The 21,113-nt window shown below is 37.7% G+C and overlaps 1 protein-coding gene across 7 annotated transcripts in view; it reads right to left on the reverse strand.

Annotated features, from left to right (window-relative positions):
* Positions 1–2,797: 2,797 nt before the first annotated feature.
* Positions 2,798–21,113, reverse strand: part of CHD9 (chromodomain helicase DNA binding protein 9) — a gene marked incomplete at both ends in the record, with an annotated part of 198,204 nt that continues 179,888 nt past the window's right edge. For 5 of the 7 annotated variants that reach the window (XM_080702507.1, XM_080702505.1, XM_080702504.1 and 2 more), the window contains 5 exons: positions 2,798–3,670; positions 6,579–6,683; positions 14,080–14,208; positions 19,054–19,275; positions 20,021–20,160. In XM_080702507.1, the coding sequence (XP_080558633.1) occupies positions 2,798–3,670; positions 6,579–6,683; positions 14,080–14,208; positions 19,054–19,275; positions 20,021–20,160 (1,469 nt within the window). The remainder of the gene's footprint in view (positions 3,671–6,578; positions 6,684–14,079; positions 14,209–19,053; positions 19,276–20,020; positions 20,161–21,113) is intronic. The other 2 variants (XM_080702508.1, XM_080702506.1) reach the window with 1 other exon arrangement.

Consider the following 21,113-nt stretch of genomic DNA (forward strand, 5'->3'; position numbering starts at 1 on the left):
GCCCTATTTCCAAATAAAGAAAGAAAATTGGGCTGAGGATAACTTGGAGGTAGAAGGCCTTTAGGTTCAATCCCTAGACAGACAGACAGACAGACAGACACACACACACACACACACGCACGCACGCACGCACACACATGGCTGTGGCTTCTTCCAAAACTAGAATACATATAAAATGCAGTTTAAAAAGTACTGTCATGTACAGAGACTGACATCATGGGTAGTCAAAGAATATGTTTAATAAAAAATAATTAAACTTCCATTTGCTCTATAGAACATCATAGAAAGTAATTTAATAAATTACAAATGACTTTTAAGACGTTTGCTCAACTACAGAAAGCAAATTCAGACTACACAAAACACAACTGGTAAATATTGCAAATGTCCAAAAGAAAAATTGGACTAAGACTTGAATCATGAAACCTGAAACAAGGGCTATAAATACAAGGCAATAACAGCTATAATTCTTTTAGTAACTACCAACACATACTTGGATATCCTTTCAACTGCAACTTTAGTATTATGTAACTCTACTGATTTTTTTCCTTATAACCCTTAACACAATGATATTTGCATGTCTGTTTGTTTTTTTAGCTGATAGCTGGACAACTTTCCCCCAATCAATATTACATAGAAATGTCTAGAAACCCAAGAGAATGTTTAAAGTTAACATAGCTTTAATGCTTTGAAAACTGTAATTGCCTTATTACATACAAAGAGAATCACTAGGATGTTAACCAAATTCATTTGACCATAATTAGGAAAATACTTTATCTCATAGATTTGATATAAATTAGATTTTAGTGACAAGATCTAGGTATTTCAATTTTTTTTAAACTGAGAAAGAAAGGAATAAAGATCATGTGGGTAGAACTGGAGGGAAATATGAATGCTGTTGAAATACTCCACTGGCAAACTAAGTTAATTGTGTTTGAAAAACTTTGGCTATCTCATAGGTGTACTCTATTCAAACAAAAGTGCAATACTGCAAAGGGAAGATACTAAATATGTAATATATCATTTTCATGATGAAAAATTACTACCCACTTCTCCTGGATGGGCATAATAGTGACTATTGCTAAGACATTGCATAAAGGACTATCAAATCAAAGTACTAGTTTGGGAAAATACAAAAATCAATACAATCTCAATGGAACTTATATCATTTTGTAAATACAAATAACACTGTCTAATAAGGGTTAGTTATTTTACATACAGAAACATAATTTACTGGTAAAGGTCTTGGAAAACCTAATATAATTACTTCATTCGTGACAAAACGACAGTTCTATCAAAACATACTGAGTTATTTTTTCTGTAGGAATGAATCGGGGTACTTCTTCCCCCCAAGTTAATCCCCTTAAAAATTTTATCACTGATTTGTTTGGGTACCAGAAAAAATGCTAACATTTATCTCTCCTTAGGTTGTAAATATTTTTATATCCAATTCAGTTCTAATTGTTTTCAATGTATATGAAGGTAAAACCTGGACCTCTACCTTGTCAGAAAAATAGCAGCTTTAGCAGGAAAAATTGTATTACAAATTAAATATCAGACACATTTTACATGGTAAAGGATTCTAAGAAATTGAACAGAAGCCTTGGGCTTCATTTTTGTGGTTTATAGGTATAACTTGTACATCTTTTTGAGATTATTCAAAGTGCATTTTCAAAGTGGGCAGCTCAGTATATTTAATATAAACTGATAACCCAACACTGATTCTGAGCAACATTTAGTCTGCTTATACCTAGAAACTGAAAATAAATTTAGGCTATCTGCATATTACTTTACCACTATTATCTGCTATTTTGGAATATTTCCATGACATAAAACACAAAGAGAAATCTACACAAATAAAGCAAACAAACAATTTCTTTTACATGAAATATGCTGTGCTGAAAGTCTTTTCAGTGGCATTTCATGAGTTTGCCTTTTCTGAATCCTGGAAACAGACACTACTTTTCTGAGACATAATTATTTCTAATAGGCCAAGCTTTGAAAAGTTAAATCTAACTATGTCTATAGGGTGCCAAAGTCACATGACACAGGATTATTTCATGACTTAATTTTACTGATTCCCGAGTTAAGCTCAGCAAAAAGCAAGTCATATTCCTTGCCAGATTAACATGATATATAGGATGTGTTTAAAAAACCCCTGAAAACAAGTACAGAATTAGAAACGAATGTAAACGTCCTAAACTAACTCAGCTGAGGTAACAGGTAGCCAGTTAAACTGGCTGGTTGGGAAACTTATTTCTTCTTTAAAACATACGTGTACCTGAATTGGAAACATCAGCAGTGCATCACACACTAGAGCATTTTCATGTAATTAAAGCAATGGATGGTGATGTAGATTCTACAGCTTTCATGACATTCATTAGCTGCCCAAATTATTGCTGAGTTTTGATCTGTAAATTATAGGTGTCAAGGAGGCTGTAAAACTATATTCAAATTAAATCAGTAATATGCATAAAGTATTCTGTGTTCACTGCAAATATATTAAATATACAACTCTGATTGAGTATAATTTTCATAAAATTAACCCCCAACAAAATTATAATGCCTTTTGTTGTAATTTTATACCTTTATGTATTTGATAGTACATACGAGTTCAGAAACTTATGAATCTTAAGAAATATTACATGCAAAACGTCTCTGAAAGCAGTTTGCACTTCTAAACAAATAACTGAAATGTTCGGTCAGTAAGTTATTGATGCACTCAACACTGGGATATTTACAATTAATAATTAAAGTAAAATTCAAAATCAGTTCATAATTTAAGTGCAGAGTCTGGAACTCAGTCTTCATTACTAGAATCTGAATCCTCAGATGATGATGATGTACTATCAGATCCAGATGAAGCATCCGCTTTCTCTGAACCGTCATCTGTGCTGTTTTCATTGAGAGGACTAGGTTCAGTTCCCTCTTTGTCTTCCTGATCTTTAACTCTGGAGTCTTCTTTGACTTCTACAGACTTAGATGAGCCCAAGTCACTGTTTTTGTTTTTCTGTACATCAAAAGTATTGGACTGGGATAAAGTTGGAATCTGAAGATTAAGGCCTGGAGTGAGAAGCATCCCTGGATAAAGTATATTAGATAGTAAGAGTGGATTAAGAGCTAAGGGGTTGGCAGCTGCAGCTGAATTTAATGCAGCAGTAGAAGAAGTTGAAGGAGAATTTGTTACAGAGTTTTCTCCACCATTCTCTGAACTTTGGCTCTCTGTCCTTTCTTTTTTTCCTTCCAGTTCCTTAGAGTCTTTTCCCTTTTTCTCTTCTGCCCCAGATTCTGCAGGCTTGGTCAGGACTCCTCCCATGCCCAACAGATTTGGTAATCCAGCCATTCCTGACAGCAGCATGGGGAACATAGCAGCCATGTTTTTAGCTTCTCCTCCAGAAGAAAGGCCAGCAGGCATTCCCATCAGCCCTGCAGTTACTTGCAGTGACTGCAAGTTTTGAAGATTTTGTTGTAAGGCCTGAAGAGTTGTGAGATCCACACCTGGAAGTAACCCATTGGCTAATAGAGGATTGCCTGGAACACTGATGGCAGTTGCAGCTGCCGCTGCTGTGGCTTTTGCAATTCCACTTTTAGGCCGTCTCCCCCGCCTGCTGACTTCCTCTCTCACAACAGGGCCAGTGAGAATGCGTTCATACATACTTTCTGGAAGAAACCCCTGGAAGAAATATATATATACTTCTTAGTATTTATTTATTAGTAATAGCTACATGAAAATAAAATCAATAGCAATTAGATTATCATACAAGTAGCCAATTAAAATACAACTAGCCTATTAAAATAATTACTTATAAACTGTAGCCTATTAAATAGAAGTAGCCTATTAAAAAATTACTTATAAACTGTATTGATATGAAATAATCCATTATTATAGAGATAACCTAACCTCAGCAAAGCTGACATGAAGGGTAGGAGAGGAAGAAGGCTGAGGTTGATTAATGGAGGAACTACATTCAAATATGTGTAAAAGTATGAATGTAGCATGGTCAACCTGGACACTCATTGCTGGGAGGGGGGAAGGGGAAGTGGTGGATGGGAGAGGGCACCAAGCACAGTCTGGATGTATGCCATTTTCAATATGATCCACATAAATATAAAATAAAAAAGAAAAAATAAAGAGATAGCCTAATTTTATTGTTATAAAATTTTGACTGAAACGGCCCTTTCACTTCTCAGGTTATTATAGGAAAAGAGAGTAGAAAGGTCTTTAGCCTTCTTTCATATTATGAGGCACAAGTTTTTAAGACAGAAAAAGTAAGGTCCACTGAGATTTTCAAATAGGTACTACTTTCATAACTCTTACATAATCATTTATTTTACAAGACCAAAGATGTGGCCTAATCTGGAAGAACAATAAGGAAAGGATAAGGGAAGTAAGTAAAAGGCTAAAGTTAAAATGAGATGCACTATATGAATCTCATTGATTATCACTTTGGGAAGTAGAGAGAGCCAAGAAGAAAAAGATTTTCAAGCTGGGCATGGTGGCACATGCTTTTAATCCCAGTACTTGGGTTCACGGCCAGCCTCAGCTACTTAGTGAGGCCCTCCGCAACTTAGTGAGACCCTGTTTTAAAATAAAGAATAAAAAATAGGGCAGGGGGTGTAGCTCGGAGGTACAATCCCCCTGGGTTAAAAAAAAAAAAAAAAAGGATCTTCAAAAAGATCACATGGCTCAGGACAGCGGCGGCAGCTGCAGACTGGAAACCATAAAATCTAGAATAATGAAGAATCTATGCTGTTTTCATGTAATTCTTCCATTATTTTCTGGGGGTATAAAACTTTTACCAGTGAATATTTTACACTGGACACATTTTAATAAAGACCAGCCATATTTCAAGTGCTTAATAATATATGCCTAGCAGCTACAATCTGTGATAATATAGCTCTAGATAGTGGTTTAAGGAAAGACTCTAGTGGGACTCTTTCTACCACTGAACTACATTCCCAGGCTTTTCATTTTGTATTTTGAGACACGATGTGCCTAAACTGTCAAGGTTATTCTTAAATATGTGATCCTCCTGTTTCAGATTCCCAAGTAGCTGGGATTATCGGTATGTGCCACCATACCCTGTTTGATTATCTATCTATAGATCTACTATCTATCATCTTTTCAGTACTAGGGATTGAAACCCAGGACCTTATATATGCTATATAAGCACTTTATCTCTGAGCTACATCACCAACTCTGATCAACTGACTTTTTACGAATACATTAGGGCTCACTGCAGAAATCATGACAACAATAAGTAAAAAGAAAAAAATCATTTTAATTTTATCACTGATAACCACTGCTAACATTTCAGGACATGTTTTCCATTTTTACCCTATGCACTTAAACTAATTCTACAATTCTCACTTCCTCTTCTATATAAAAAAAAACAGGATCATACTAAATCTAGTTTTACAGCCTGTCATTTTCATTTGGATATCTGTAGAAAGAGTAGTTATTATTTATTCACATTTACCATATGGTTAGGCCTTAATAGTCTAAGATCTTAACGATTATCATATTTAACATACTGTAAATATTTTCTCCCTTATCATTAGGTGTCCTTTTAAGATACAACTTTTAAAATAGTTGAATAAATTTCAAATATATGGATGGCTCACTGGTTTATTCCCAAATTCTTAGTATGATACAAACCATTATTTATTTGTCGGTTTGTTTGTTTGTTTATTTATTTATTTATTTATTTTTGTGATATGGGAGATTGAACCCAGGGTCTCTTTACCAGTAAGCCCATCCATCCATCCATTTATGTAGTAGTATTGGGGGATGAACAGAGTCTTGCTAGGTTACTAAAAGTCTTGCTAAAATTCTGAGACTGGTCTGAAACCTGGGATTCTCCTGTCTCAGCCTCCAAGTACTGGTATTACAGGTATGTCACTATACCTGTCTTTTTTTAAATTTTGAGACAGAGTTTTTCTAAGTTGTCCTGGCTGGCCTTGGATGGGATTACAGGCATATACCACTGTGCCCAACTTGGTTTTACATTCTAATTCAATAGGCATTTAAGAAATTTGCAAATGTTCTTAAAAGTAAAAAATTTGAATTACTACTCGGGAGGCTGAGGCAGGAGGATCGCAAATCTGAGGCCAGACTGAGCAACTCAGAGATATTATCTCAAAATAAAAAGAGCTGGGGATGTAGCTCACTGGTAGAGTTCCACTGAAATCAATCCTCAGTAGCACAACACAGAACAAAACAAAACAAACAGGTGAATTAAAAAGTTACTAATACACGCTCAAGAGATATTTAACTAATTCTTTTTTTGTGTGTGGTACTGGGGATGGAACCCAGAGTCCTTCTACCTCCGGACTACACTCCCAGACCTATTTTATATTTTATTTGGAAACATGGTCTAAGTTGCTGAGAGCCTCACCAAGTAGCTGAGGCCGGCTTTGAACCTGCGCGCTCCTCTTGTCTCAGCCTCCCAAGTGTGGGGATTACAAGCCTGCGCCACCACGCCTGGCTTAACTAATTCTTAACTGAAAGTTTAATCTAAGATATAATTAAATGACATCTAATTTTTAAAATGATGAATTGGCATTTTTGAAATACTCACAGATTGCCTAACAACATCTCCCCATTCAGGAGCTACTCCATATTCTGAATTTTCTTTTAGGAATCTACATAAGTCTTTCAAAGGGGGAGCAAATGCACCTCCAACCTGTAAATGAAAAATAGATTGTTTAGATGTGTAACACATTATATGCAAAACAATTTTTTTTTGGTTTTATTCTGTGCTGCAGTTTTCTTTGAAATACGTACTTTCCGAACCATCTTTAACAATCTTTACAATTATATTGATTATATTAAAAAGGACCATCACAATCCATATGAACTATTGATAAAATATACAAACACACTGTAATGTAATTTTAAATGTTTTAAGTAGAATAACTACAACAGTCAAGTGAAGAGCTACTACTTACTGTGCACTCACTACGCTGGATGGGCAGTATAGCCTGGTTAAGAACAGCCTTTGGAGTCAGACTTACCAGCTATGTCAACTTGAGCAAATCAGTAAATCACTTTGGGCCTCAGTTTTCTGATTTGTAAAACAGGATAACAAAAATACTTCCCTCATGGGGTTTTATGAAGATAAAATGAGACAATTCAAGTGCCTTACAGTAACGTTTAGCATATAATAAGCATTACTATTATATGCCAAGTATTATGTTAAGAATTTTATTTTCCTTTTTGTGGTTATGGAGATGGAACTCAGAGGCCTTCTACCTCCAGGATACACCACCAGCCCTATTTAATTTCTTATTTGGAAACAAGGTCTCACTAAATTGCTGAAAGTCTCACTAAGTTGCTGAGGCTTACTTTGAACCTGCAATCCCTGTCTCAGACTCCCAAGTACTAAGATTACAGAAATGCAACACTATGCCCAGCTAAGGATTTTAAATGTATAATTTTAGTTATCACAACATCCTTTGGAGACAGTATCCATCTTTCCTTCCTTTTTTTCTGGGGAAGGGGAGAAGAGGTGGATTACTGGGGATTGAACCCAGGGACATTCTACCTCTAAGCTACACTCCCAGCCCTATTTTACTTTTATTTTTTATTTTATTTATTTATTTATTTATTTATTTTATTTTATTGGTGCACTGTATTCATACATCATAGTGGGATACAAACTTTTGTAGACATACATGCACACATTGCCCAGTCAGCCCCCACCCGATCCCCACCCCGTTCCCTCCCCATCCCTCCTTCCCATGCTTGGCTTAGTGGTTGACATCTAGTATTATAGCAAATTATCCAAAATTAAAAATGATAATCTCATGTAACAGTTTCATTTGTCTGATACCAAGCTTTTGATGACTTAAAGATAACATTTCAATATTTCCTTTTACTTTCTTTCTTACCAGAGAATATTTTTTTCTATTTTTTTTAGGTGAAACTATCATATATTTATATATTAATTTTTCAGAAAAAATCTATCCTAATATGGAATATGGACTCTAGGTACCCAAAACGATCTTGAAAAAGAACAAAGCTAGAAGATATATATTTTCTGATTTCAAACCATATAAAGCTACAATAATTGAAACAGTGTAGTACTATTCTAAAGGCAGATATATAAACCATTGGAGTTAAATAAAAGCCTAGAGCTAAATTCTTCCCTATATTGTCAAGTTATTTTTGACAAGGTTTCCACGAACATTTGGTGGTGGAAATGATAATCTTTTAACTAAATATTCCAACTCGAAATCCTAAAAATTAACAACAATAAAGGCAAACGATACCATTTAGAGATAGGTAAAAGACTAACATAAATAATGAATCTCCACAGATAACCAATCTTAATTGTCTGTTGGATGGAAACTCTTGTTTCTCTGGTTCTGGTGTGTGTTACCTATTTCTTCTTTGTAGTTAATCTCTTTGAGTATTTTCTCTAGTGCTGGTTTTGAAGACATAAATTCCTTCAGTTTCTGTTTGTCATGGAAGCTTCTTATTTCTCCATCTAATTTGATAGAAAGTTTTGCTGGGTAGGAAATTTTTGGCTGGAAGTTGTTTTCTTTCAGAGTTTGGAATATGTTACTCCAAGCCCTTCTGGCTCTCATGACTTGGTTTGGGAAGTCTGGAGTGATTCTAATTGGCTTGCCTCTGAATGTCACTTGGCCCTTTGCTTTTGTTGCCTTTAAGATTCTCTGCTTGGCTTCCACATTGGTCATTTTGACAATTATGTGGCGTGGGGATCCTCTTCTCCGATCCTGTCTAAAGGGAGTTCTATAAGTTTCCTGGACCTTTGTATCAACCTCTTTGCTCTATGTTTGGAAAATTTTTCTGCTATTACTTCCTTGAAGAGATTGTTGATCCCTTTGGTTTCACTTTCTTTTCCCTCCTCTATTCCAATAATTCTTAGGTTAGCTCTCTTAAAATGGGCCCATATTTCTTCAATATCAGATTCCTGCTGTCGGATATTTTTTTCTAGATTAGAAACTATGATTTCATTTTTGGATTGCTTATCTTCTAAGAGCGAGATTCTGTTCTCCATGTGTTCTAATCGGTTTGAATTGAGGCCTTTACTTCATTAATTGCATCCTTTATCTCTTTTTGGCTCTCTCTGAGTTCTTTTCGAAGCACCTCTATTATTTCTACAGTTATTTTCCTGATTTGATCTTCTAGAAATCTCTGATTTTCTGTTTTATCGGGTTCTGATGTTGTGGGGTTGTGGGCATTCATTGCTCCAGTATTATTCCTCTTTCCCATGATTTCGGATGTTTGTGCCTTCTCTGGGTTCTTCCCTTGGGTCACTATGACTTCCCTTAAGGTGTTCTGGATCTCGAGTCAGTAGTATCTCAGACCCCACTACTCCTTTACTGGGTTTTATCACAGAGTCTCCGACCCAGAGAGTCGATAGAGGCTGCCTTAGACTGTGGGGGGTGCCAGGTTGCGCGTTCTCCTATGGTGTGACATCTCGGCCACCGCCCCTTCCCCACTGGGTCAAGTCCCAGGGATTACTCCTCTGTGGCCCGCAATTTGACTCACTGTTCTTGAGTACGCAGATGTAGCTGTACTGGCCTCGCTGAATTCGCTGCTGCTGCTGCCGGTAGCAATATGGCACCGCTGCTACACCCTCGGCTGTGGGGCTGGCGTTTTTCTTCTTGATTTTGATTTCCACTCTGAATCCCTGCAGCGTGTGCTGAGCTCGGCCACTGGGAGCTGTAGATGCTCTCTGCGCGGAGAAATCCCGCCTAGCTGTTCCTCAGTGGCTCACCTCGGCTTGCTCTGGCCGTCCGGTGAACTCGCCGCTGCCGCCGGCAGCATGGCGCTTCTGCCGTCTGCCGCGTCCTCGGGCGCAAGGCCGGTGTATCTCCTCTGTGGCTCTGTTCTCAGTCCGCTTTCTCTCTGGAGCCTGGTGATTCTTTGTTTCACTGGCGATGGTGCTTTCTGGCTATGAAAGGCGCTGATTTTGTGGCAATGGATATTTGTTGTTAGCGGAGCTCCCAAGCCCCGCCTTTCTCGGTCGCCATCTTCCCGGAAGTCCCCTTATTTATTTATTTATTGGTGGTACTGGGGTTCCTGGAAGCCCTTCTATCTCCGGACTACACTCCCAGACCTATTTTTACATTTTTATTTGGAAACAGGGTCTCCTAAGCCAGCACGCGCGCAGCTGGCTTCGAACCTGCGCGATCCTCCTGTCTCTGCCTCCCAAGCGCGGGGATTACAAGCGTGCGCCACCACGCCCGGCCTTTACTTTTATTTTGAAACAGGATTTCATTAGGTTGCTAAGAGTCTCAGTACTTGCTAAAGCTGTCCTTGAACCTGTGTCCTTCCTGTCTCAGCCTCCCAAGTACTGGGATTATAGCCGTGTGCCACCATGTCCAGATTATACAGTATTATTTCTATTTTCCTAAGAAAGGAGCTGAGCTTCAGAGAAGTTATATAATTTGTCTAACTTAAAGTATGATATGATACATGTCTTGTATATGTGAAAAGTGATGTAAGTAAATTTGCAAAGATATAAATCATTACATGTAATAATTAGCATGATACTAAGAAAGATATTTTCTTTTTTGGTACTATAGACTTAATCCAGGGGCATCCTAGCTCTTAGCTACACCCTCAATATCTTTCTCTTTTTTTCTCCAATATTTATTTTGAAACAGGTCTCACTAATTTTCTGAGCCTGGTCTTGAACTTGTAATTCTTCTATCTTAGTCTCCCAAATACTGGAATTATAGGCATGTACCACCATGCCCAGCTAAGATATTTCTTGAGTAATTTCTTCTTCAACACCCCTTTAAATAAATACATTATTTATCAATCAATCTATTTAACTATTTTTTTTTGCTTTTTGTAGTTTTGGTGATGGAGCTTAGGGCCTAGTGCATGCTGGACAAGTGCTCTACCAGTGAGCTATATCCCCAACACATGAATACATGCTGTATCTTTTTCGTGTGTGTGTGTGTGTGTGTGTGTGTGTGTGTGTGTGTGTGTGTGTGTGTGTATGTGGTATTGGGGATGGAACCCAGGATCTGCGATCCTCTCTCAGCCTCCCAAGAAATGGGATTACCAATGTGCCCCTCAATGCCTGGCTATAGACAGTAAGTTATATTATCTGTAAGGGTCTCATCAAGCATTCCTGATATTCTTTATACTGTGAGCAATTTCTATTTCATTCTTCTTTTTATTAAAGGAGAGATCCTTGGGGTTTAGTAAGTAGATTATTTTTCTTAGTAACTTACTGAGCTAAGCCTTACATCAACTTTATAAATTATGAAAATGAACAGGATCCTCATGAGGCTATAAGATTTAAAAATAAAACTTAGGAATTTTTTTTGTGTGGCACTGGGGATTGAACCCAGAGGCATTCTACCTCCGAGCTACACCCTCAGCCCTATTTTTTATTTTGAAACAGGGTCTTGCTAGGTTAAATAGAGTCTCACTATTTGCTTATTTCTTACTTTAAAATAGGGTCTTGCTAAGTTGCCGAAGCTGGCCTCAAACTTGCAATTCTCCTATCTCAGCTTCCCAAGTACTAGGATTATAAGCATGTATCACTGTATCCAGCTTAAAATTTAGAATGTTTACTATTAAACCTAACAAGTAAAATTCCATCTTCTTAAATGTGGCTAAGACAAATTTAATAAAAATATTTAGTAATATGAACTTTTGGTATAAAATAAAGTGCAAAAATTCATAATGAAAATCTATGCAAGCCCAAAATTAAGTAAAAATGTTATAAAATATTCGCCTCTCCTTTCCTCCCTCCCTTTTCTTTTTTGAGTGGTATAGGGGTATTCTACCTGTGAGCTAAACCTCTAGCCCTATTTTACTTGTTTTTTTTGGTGGTACTGGGGGTGAAACTAAGGGGCTTTTCTACCTCTGGGTTATACTCACAGACCTATTTTATACTTTATTTGGAAACAGGGTCTTACTAAGTTGCCAAGAGCATCACTAAGTAGCTGAGGCTGGCTTCGAAGCTGTGTGATCCTCCTGTCTCAGCCTCCCAAGCTTGCTTGCTTGCTTGCTTGCTTACTTTATTTATTTATTTATTTACTTATTTATTTAAAGCGTGTGCCACCACGCCCGGTTCACTTTTTATTTTAAAACAGGTTATCACTAAGTTGCTGAAAGCCTTGCTAATTTGATGAGGCTGGTCTTAAACCTGTGATTCTCCTGTTTAAGTTTCCTGAATACTAGGATTATAGGCATGTGCCACCATACCTGTAGGAGTGAGGACATTTAACAAGGAGCAAAAAACAATCAGGGAATTATCATGACCAATGTAAAGTGAATTTTTTTGTGTGTGTGTTTACTGGGGATGGAACCCACAGGCATTTTACCTTGAGCTACACCCCCAGCTCTATTTTTTATTCTTTATTTTGAAACAGGGTCTCACTGAGTTGCAAAGAGCCTAAGTAGCTGAAGCTGTCCGTGAACTGTGATCCTCCTGTCTCAGCCTCCAAATGTTGGGATTACAAGCATGAGCTACAATGCCCGGCTTAAAGTTAATTTCTGAGTAAAAGAACTCAATGAGAAATTTGCTGTTCTTAACCTGGGCCATGTCTGTCTGTCTGTCTGTCTGTCTGTCTGTCTGTCTGTCTGTCTGTCCTTTGGTGGCACTGGGGATTGAACCTAGAGGCATTCTACCCCTAAACAACATGCTCAGCCCAATTTTATTTCTTATTTGGAAATAGGGTCTCACTAGGTTGCTGAGTGGCCAAGGTTGGCTTTGAACCTGTGATCCTCCTGTCTCAGACTCCCAAGTACTGGAATTATAAGTGTGTGTTACCGCACCTGACTTATGAGGCCATGTTTTCATTCTGATTTTTTTTCTTGCTCATCAGAAAAAAAAAAAAAGTGTGTTCAAGCTTCATTTACAAAAAGGTATCAGAATTCGTCCACTATTTCCTTTATGAGGTAAAAGAGATATATACATTTTTTTGTACTAAGGATTGAACCCAGGGGTATTCTACCTCTGAGTTACATCCATAGCCCTTTTTATTTATTTTTAAACAGGGTCTTCCTTACTAAGTGCATGCTGACCTTGAGACTGAGATTCTCCTGTCTCAGCCTCCTGTGTACTAAGATTACAGGCATGCACCACTGCACCCTGCTGAGATATAACTTATTTAAATGTATGACAACTTAAGGAAATAAATGCTGAGTTATATCTGATTCAAAACAAGCTCTAAGCTGGGTGTGGTGGCAAACGCTTGTAATCCCAGTGCTTGGGAGGCTGAGACAGGTTTGAAGCCAGCCTCAGCTACTTAGTGAGGCTCTCAGCAACTTAGTGAGACCCTATTTCCAAATAAAACATAAAAATAGGTCTGGGAGTATATCCCAGAGGTAGAAAGCCTCTGGGTTCCACCCCTAGTACCACCAAAAAACGAACAAACCAAACAAAAAAACCACAAAACACCACAAGCTCTAGCTGGGTATGAGACAGGAGAATTGCACAGGTTCAAAGCCAGCCTGTACTGGCTTAAAAGACCCTATTAAAAAAAAAAAAAGCTCTAGAAAAAATCTTATATTCTTTCATTCAGCAAAGCAATCAATTATAAGCACAGGAATGGAATGCCAAATATTTTTGTTTAAGACATTTTATTTCCATTTATAAGAATAATGTGTATTGTGTCAATTTTGACCAAAGAAACACTTTAAGGCTTTCTGAAAGAAAATGATAGTGATAAAAATAGGGCAAATTTCTTTCTTTCTTTTTTTTTTGTGGTACTGATAATTGAACTCAGAGGCATTCTACCTCCGAGTTACATCTCCAGACCAATTTTATTTATTTGGAAACACTGCCTCTTGAAGAGATCCACTGCCTTAGGTGTAGTGCCCTTGAGTAGTACTCTACCACATGTGAAGGCACTGCTTAGGCTCATATATGCTGAATGACTTGCTTATTTCCTTTAGTAGTTTAGTTAATGCTATGAGATATGAAATTAGACTACATAAAATTACCATCTATGTCTTTCTCTACAAATCTGCAAGGTTCAATCCATTGCTAGGTCTACTAAAAATAATGCATAATAAAACTGTTCTAGAAAACTCTTAAATATTGAATCAATGTAAGAGATTAGCAACAAATATATAAGTACCTTTCTGGCATTTCTTCTGTTAATCAGCTGAACACGTTCTTCTCCAGTGAGACTATTAACATCTAGTTTATTAGGGTTTCTGCAACGATGCCTTTTTTGTTTAGGTCTTCCCTCATGAAGCTGTACTCGCTAAAATATATAAAGATATATCTTTTAAATTTTTGCTTCTGCAAAACAATTCAAAATACTATAAGTGAGCCAATACAAGTAATTTAATCCTAGATGTGAAAGCATTTACTCTTTAGTTATTCACATTTTAAAAATATTAAAACTTTAAGTATTTTAATAAAAGTATTGTGTGAACCCCCCCCCACACACACACAAATTATACATTTAAAAAGTGTTTTCAAGGCCATTACAATGAAAGCAGGATCCTACCACTGGCTCCCCAACCCCCAAACACACACACAGGATACTGGGAATAGAACTCGGGGGCATTCTATCTCCAAGCTACACATCTAGCCCCTTTATAAAAATTTTCATTTTTTGAGCCGGGCGTGGTGGCACACACTTGTAATCCCAGCGCGTGGGAGGCTGAGACAGGAGGATCGCACAGGTTCGAAGCCAGCCTCAGCTACTTAAGTGAGGCTCTCAGCAACTTAGTGAGACCCTGTTTCCAAATAAAATATAAAATAGGTATGGGAGAGTATAGCCCAGAGGTAGAAAAATGCCCCTGGGTTCCACCCCCAGTACCACCACCAAAAAAAAAAAAAAAAAAAAAAAACTATAAAAGAGCCAGATGTAGTGGTGCACATTTGTAATCATACTACTTGAGAGGCTGAGACAGGAAGATTGCAGGTTCAAAGCCGGCCTCAACATCTTAGTGAGGATGTCAGCAACTTAGTGAGATATTGTTTCCAAATAATATAATAAAAGGGGTTGGGATATTAGCTCAGAGACATATTGCCCCTGGGTTCAATTCTCAGTGACACACACACACACACACACACACACACACACACACACACACACCATTTTGAAACAGAGTTGGAAAGTAGTTGAGGCTGGCCTTGAACCTTTGATCCTATCTCAGCCTCCCAAGTACTAGGATTGCAGGCATGTACTATAATACATGGTTATCTCTTACCCCCTCCCTTTTTTTTTTGGTGGTACTGAGGTTCCTGGAAGCCCTTCTACCTCTGGGATACACTTCCAGACCTATTTTTCATATTTTTATTTGGAAACAGGGTCTCTTAAGCCAGCATAGCTGGCTTCGAACCTGTGCGATCCTCCTGTCTCTGCCTCCCAAGTGTGGGGATTACAAGTATGCACCACCATGTCCGGCCTCTTACCCCCTTTTTAAATTTAACTTTTTTATTTTTTATTTTTCTGGTCTCACTTAGTTTCCAAGCCTAGTCTTGAATTTGTAATCTTCCTGCAGAAGCCTCCTGTTTTGCTGAGAATATAGGAATGTAATCTCAGGAATGTCTGGTTTTCCCCTTGGCTCTGAAATGAGCAGGGCTTTGCTAGTTCTTTTCTTAAATGCTCCCAAAGACCATAGTACACTTCAGAGTGGTATCTGAAAGAGTTACCAATGATGCTTGAGCAGTTTCCTCTAACTTATAGTTCGTTCTTTCTTTCTTTCTTTCTTTCTTTCTTTCTTTCTTTCTTTTTCTTTCTCTTTCTTTCTGTCAAGTTTTTCCTCTTCTGAGAAATTTCAGGAGAAATTTACCAGACTTTCCCAGTCCTGTGACAATTTATAATCTGTGCTAGTACCTTTCATTTATCTTCATCTACCAATTATTTTTCTCATCTCATGTAATCCTCACCATATTAAAAGATAACATTCAAGGTCATAGAGATAGCAAGTGGAAGAGACGACTGAGCATTCAAATCCAGGGCTGGGGAGTAGCTCATTGGTAGAGCACTTGCCTACCATGTGTGAGGCTCTAGATTCAATCCCCAGAACTGGAAAAATTAAAAATAATATCATCCCAGCCGGGTGTGGTGGCGCACGCTTGTAATCCCCGCGTTTGGGAGGCAGAGACAGGAAGATCGTGTAGGTTCAAAGCCTTAGAGACCCTGTTTCCAAATAGAATAGGTTTGGGAGTGTAGCCCTGAGGGTTTCATCCCCAGTACCACACGCGCGCGCGCACACACACACACACACACACACACACTCCCATAACCAGCGATAAAAATTAAAACTTTCCATCCAACTATGCTACTTATCTCTGCAACTATTAACAAATCTTGGTAATTATATCTATTTCTAAGCAATCATAACATTCTAAGAAACTAATGCTCAATTTTTTCAGTCTGGTATACTAGATCTACCACAACCTGGACATATTCAATTCACCTTTTCTATTCATTTACTATGACCCTACTTGTTCCTCTATATACTCTGAAACATCAGACTAGTCACTGTTTAATAAATACAACTTTCATTCTATCCTCTTTTAACTCTCTGTCATTGCTCAACAAAGGCTACAATATTTTCCTCTTGTGTTAACCTGGTCAGTGTCTACTGATCCCTTTTTCATGGACCAGTGAAATGTCAGCTCTTACTTTCTCTCTTTCCACATTTTAAAATATACTTTGAAAAGTATGGGGTAGCAGATAGCTTTATGTGTTATCCATTTGATCTTTATAATGGAGGCAGATAGAACAGGCCTACTAACTTTATGTATAGGAAGTATGTTTATATTTTTTTACCTTAAAAAGTATACAGAGCTGGGTGTGGTGGCTCATGCTTGTAATCCCAGCATTTGAGAGGCTGAAACAGGAGGATCACAGTTCACAGATAGCCTCAGGTACTACTTAGTGAGGCCCTTTGCAACTCAGTGAGACCCTGTTTCAAAATAAAGAATAAAAATATAGGGCTGGGGGGTGTAGCTCAGAGGTAGAATGCGCCTGGATTCCATGCACAGTATTGAAAAAAAAAACATAAAGAAATGTTAAGGCCTTGATTCTGACATAAGATTTGTATAATCAGGGTCTGATAATAAAAGTACTGGAAAATAAATAATAGATTTCTATGAGTGAGAAAACCAAAAAACGATAAGCAGAATTGCATGCTTGTAATCCCACTATTTGGAAGGTTGAAAAAGAAGGATTACAGGTCTGAGGCCAGCTTGAGTAATTTAGCAAGATCTTGTTTCAAAATAAAAAAGGTGTGGGGATATAGCTTAGAGGTAGAATGCCCCTGTACTAAAAAGAAAAAAAAAGAGAAAAAAAAGTAGATAGTATTTCAGCGGTTAAGAGGAATAAAAATAAAATAAAATATGACTCTCCTCTGATTTTTTTTTTTTTTTTTTTTTGGGTACTGGGGATTGAACCAGGAGCATTCTACCATTAAGCTATATTTCCAGCCCTATTTTAATTTTTATTTTGAAATAGAGACTGGCCTATTGGTCCCAAACCGTCAATCTCTTTTTTCTGTCCTAAGTACTGGGATTACAGGAGTATACTACCAAATGGGTTTGATTCTCATCTTTGATTAACATAAATTTCTGCATCTGTGGAGACCCAGGAGCTGTATTCTGATAGCTTGAAGAAGGGCTTAAGAGCACTAATTCTGAGCTGGGGATATATTTCAGTGATAGAGCATTTGCCTAGCATGCATGGTTTCAATCCCTAGTATAGCTGGGGAATGAGGAGGAGAGGGATAGTTTGGACTCTGGACTTAAGACTATTTGCTATGTGACCTTGGACTATTTAAAACTTCAGTGTGAAATTTCATTACCTATAAAAGTTATAATGACTTGTAAAGTGTGTTAAAATGAGATAATGAAAATTACATGTTAAGTATAATGGCAGACACATAGTTAAATTTTAGTGTTTACTGAAATTTATGATCATTATTATTCTATTTTTTAAATTTTTTTGTGGTAATAGGGTTGGAACCCAGGGGCATTCTACCTCTGACCTACAACCCCAGCCCTATTTTTTATTCTTTATTTTGAAACTTGGTCTCACTGAGTTACAAAGGGCCTCACTAAGTAGCTGAGGCTATCCGTGAACCACGATCCTCTGGTCTCAGCCTCCCAAATTCTGGGATTACAAGTATGCGCCACCACGCCCGGCTTTATTTTTTATTCTTTATTTTGGAACAGGGATTCCCTAAATTGCAGAGGACCTTACTAAGTAGATGAGGCTGGCTGAAAACCTGCAATCTTCCTGTGTTAGCCTCCTAAGTACTGGGATTACATGTGTGCACAATCATGCCCATAATCTTCATACATGGGAGGCTGAGACAGTAGAATTGCAAGTTCAAGAACAGCTGCAGCAACTTAGCAATATTTTCAGCAACTTAGATCATGTTTCAGAACAATTTTTTTGGGGGGGTGATTCTGAAGATAGAACTCAGGGACATTCTACCTCTGAGCTCCACTCCTAGCCCTTTTTATTTTATTTTATTTTTTTGTGGTACTGGGCATTCCCAGCCCTATTTTATTCTTTGAAATCCTCCCAAGTACTAGGATTACAAGTGTGTGCCACCACACCTGACCAAAACAAATTTTTTAAAAATGGGATCTAGGAAAGCCAGTTGTGATGGTGCACGCTTATAATCCCAGCATTTGGGAGGCTGAGGCAGGAGGATCACGGTTTGCGGACAGCCTCAGCTACTTAGTGAGGCCCTTTGCAACTCAGTGAGACCCTGTTTAAAAATAAAGAATAAGAAATAGGGCTAGGGATATAGCTAGGAGGTAGAATGCCCCTGGGTTTCATCCCTAGTACTGAAGAAAAAAAAAGGGGGGGGGGATGGGGTATAGATCAGAGGTAACATGCTCCCCTGGGTTCAATCCCTAGTACCACATTTACACAAAAAATAAATAAATACTTACTGAAAAAACAATTTAGAATGACACTATATTGTATCATAGGAAAGATAACACTTTTTTGTTAATTTCCATAAATTTTATACAAGAGTATATATTTCACCTACGTGGATGGGAACTTACACTTTATCATTATAGGTTTGACAAATCAGAGAAACAAAATATACTAGGATTTTTAAGTATCACCTACAGGAATAAAAGCTCCTAAATCTTCCACATAACCCGGGTGCTCCTTAAGCCATTTTTCCAAATCCTTTCTCTTCGGTGCATCATCTCCCGCAAGTCTTGTCCCATCTTTAAGATTAATAACTGGAACTGGACTTTCTGTGTCAGGAATTCCTTGAGGTTGAGTATAGGATAATGCTGAATTTATCCCTGTGGAAATCTGTGAGGTGGTTAAGCCTAAAGTGACCTGTAGAAAAATACCAAATGAAATCTTTATTCTCATGCTTTACATTTTTTTTTTTTTTGCGGGTCTGGGGATGGAACCCAGAGGCATTCAACCTCCGAGCTACAGCCCCTGCCCTATTTTTTATTCTTTATTTTGAAACCGGGTTTCACTGAGTTGCAGAGGGCCTCACTATGTAGCTCAGGCTGTCCGCAAATCGCGATCCTCTGGTCTCAGCCTCCCGAATGCTGGGATTACAAGTGTGCGCCACCATGCCCAGCTTCATGCTTTACCATTCTAATTTTGGTTCAATAAAGTAATTCTTTTTTGAAGGAAAATAAGTTGTTGCATAAAATTCTGCTAAATCTTTAAAATTTAATATTTTCATGAATCTTGGTTAGTATGAGATTCAACTGAGATACAAGCTTATATACAAGTAATATATAGCATACTTCTAACTTCTTTCTTTTCAAGTGTGTGTTACTGAGGATTGAACCCAGGGGCATTTTACCTCCAAACTATACCCCCCAGCCCTATATATTATTTGTTTTTGAAACAGAGTCTTGCTACTTTGCTGAGGCTGTTCTTGAACCAGCGATCATCCTGTCTCAACCTCCCAAATACTGGGATTACGGGTGTATGCCACCACACTCGGCTTAATTTCTTTTTTGTTGTTATTCTTAAAAACACAAAACAGCAATATGTATATTTATTACGATTAAATTTTAGACTCAAGGAGTCAGAAATTTTTTAGTATTACTTTACTTACATGATTAGGTGGTTTATTTCTGTTAAAAAAGAGGATGTCAACACCTTCTACATTCTTCCTCCTTCCTCGCCTTTTCTTGACTACAGGCTGGTTGTCTAATATCACTCCATTGGCACCAAGAGTTGATGGAATGGAAGTACCTAAACAAATGAAAAACAATGAATAATGATAAAAATTTAGTTTCTAAACAAACTAAGAGTTAATTGGTTTTCTAAATATATGTAGAAGTGTTAGTTATTATTTGATATATTCTAAACCAAGCAATGCTTGGACTAAATCATCATTCTATTTCTCAATTTAAAATCTTGAGCTGGGTGTGGTGGCACATGCTTGTAATCCCAATACTTCGGAGACTGAGACAGGAGAATCACAGGTTTGAGGATAGTCTTAGACTCTCATAAATCTAGGCAGATCCTGTTTCCAAATAAAAATAAAACAGGGCTGAGGGTAGAACTAGAGGTAGAATGCCCTGGGGTTTAACCCCCAGTGCCACATACATACCACACACACACACACAAATCTTGGAGATTTGTAATAGGCCTCTTTGAACTTTCGACCTGTTTTTGCAACTCTCCCATCCCATATTCATTTATAATTTCTGTGTGTGTGTGTGTGTGTGTGTGTGTGTGTGTGTGTGTGTGTATGTATGTATGTATGTAGTGTACTGGCGATGGAACCTAGGGGCCTTCTATCTCTGGGCTATACCCTCAAACCTATTTTATTTTTTTTTGGAAACAGGGTCTAAGTTGCTAAGAGCCTCACTAAGTTGCTGATATTGGCTTTAAACCTGTGGTCCTTCCCATCTCAGTCTCCCAAATACTAAAATACTAGGATTACAAGCATGTACCACCTCTCTCTCTCTCTCTCTCTCTCTCTCTCTCTCTCTCTCCCTCCCTCCCTCCCTCCCTCCCTCCCTTTCCCTATTCATTCATTCATTCATTCATTCATTCATTCATTCATTCATTCATTCATATTAAACCAAGAGTATTTATGCCTGAGCTACAATCCAGCCATGATTTATTTTCAGTTTGAAATACAGTAATGTTGGCTTCAAATTTGTGATCCTATAATCCTGTAATCCCAGTCTCAAGTA

Source organism: Muscardinus avellanarius (genome assembly GCF_963383645.1).
Source record: "Muscardinus avellanarius genome assembly, chromosome: 10".
NCBI lineage: Eukaryota > Metazoa > Chordata > Mammalia > Rodentia > Gliridae > Muscardinus > Muscardinus avellanarius.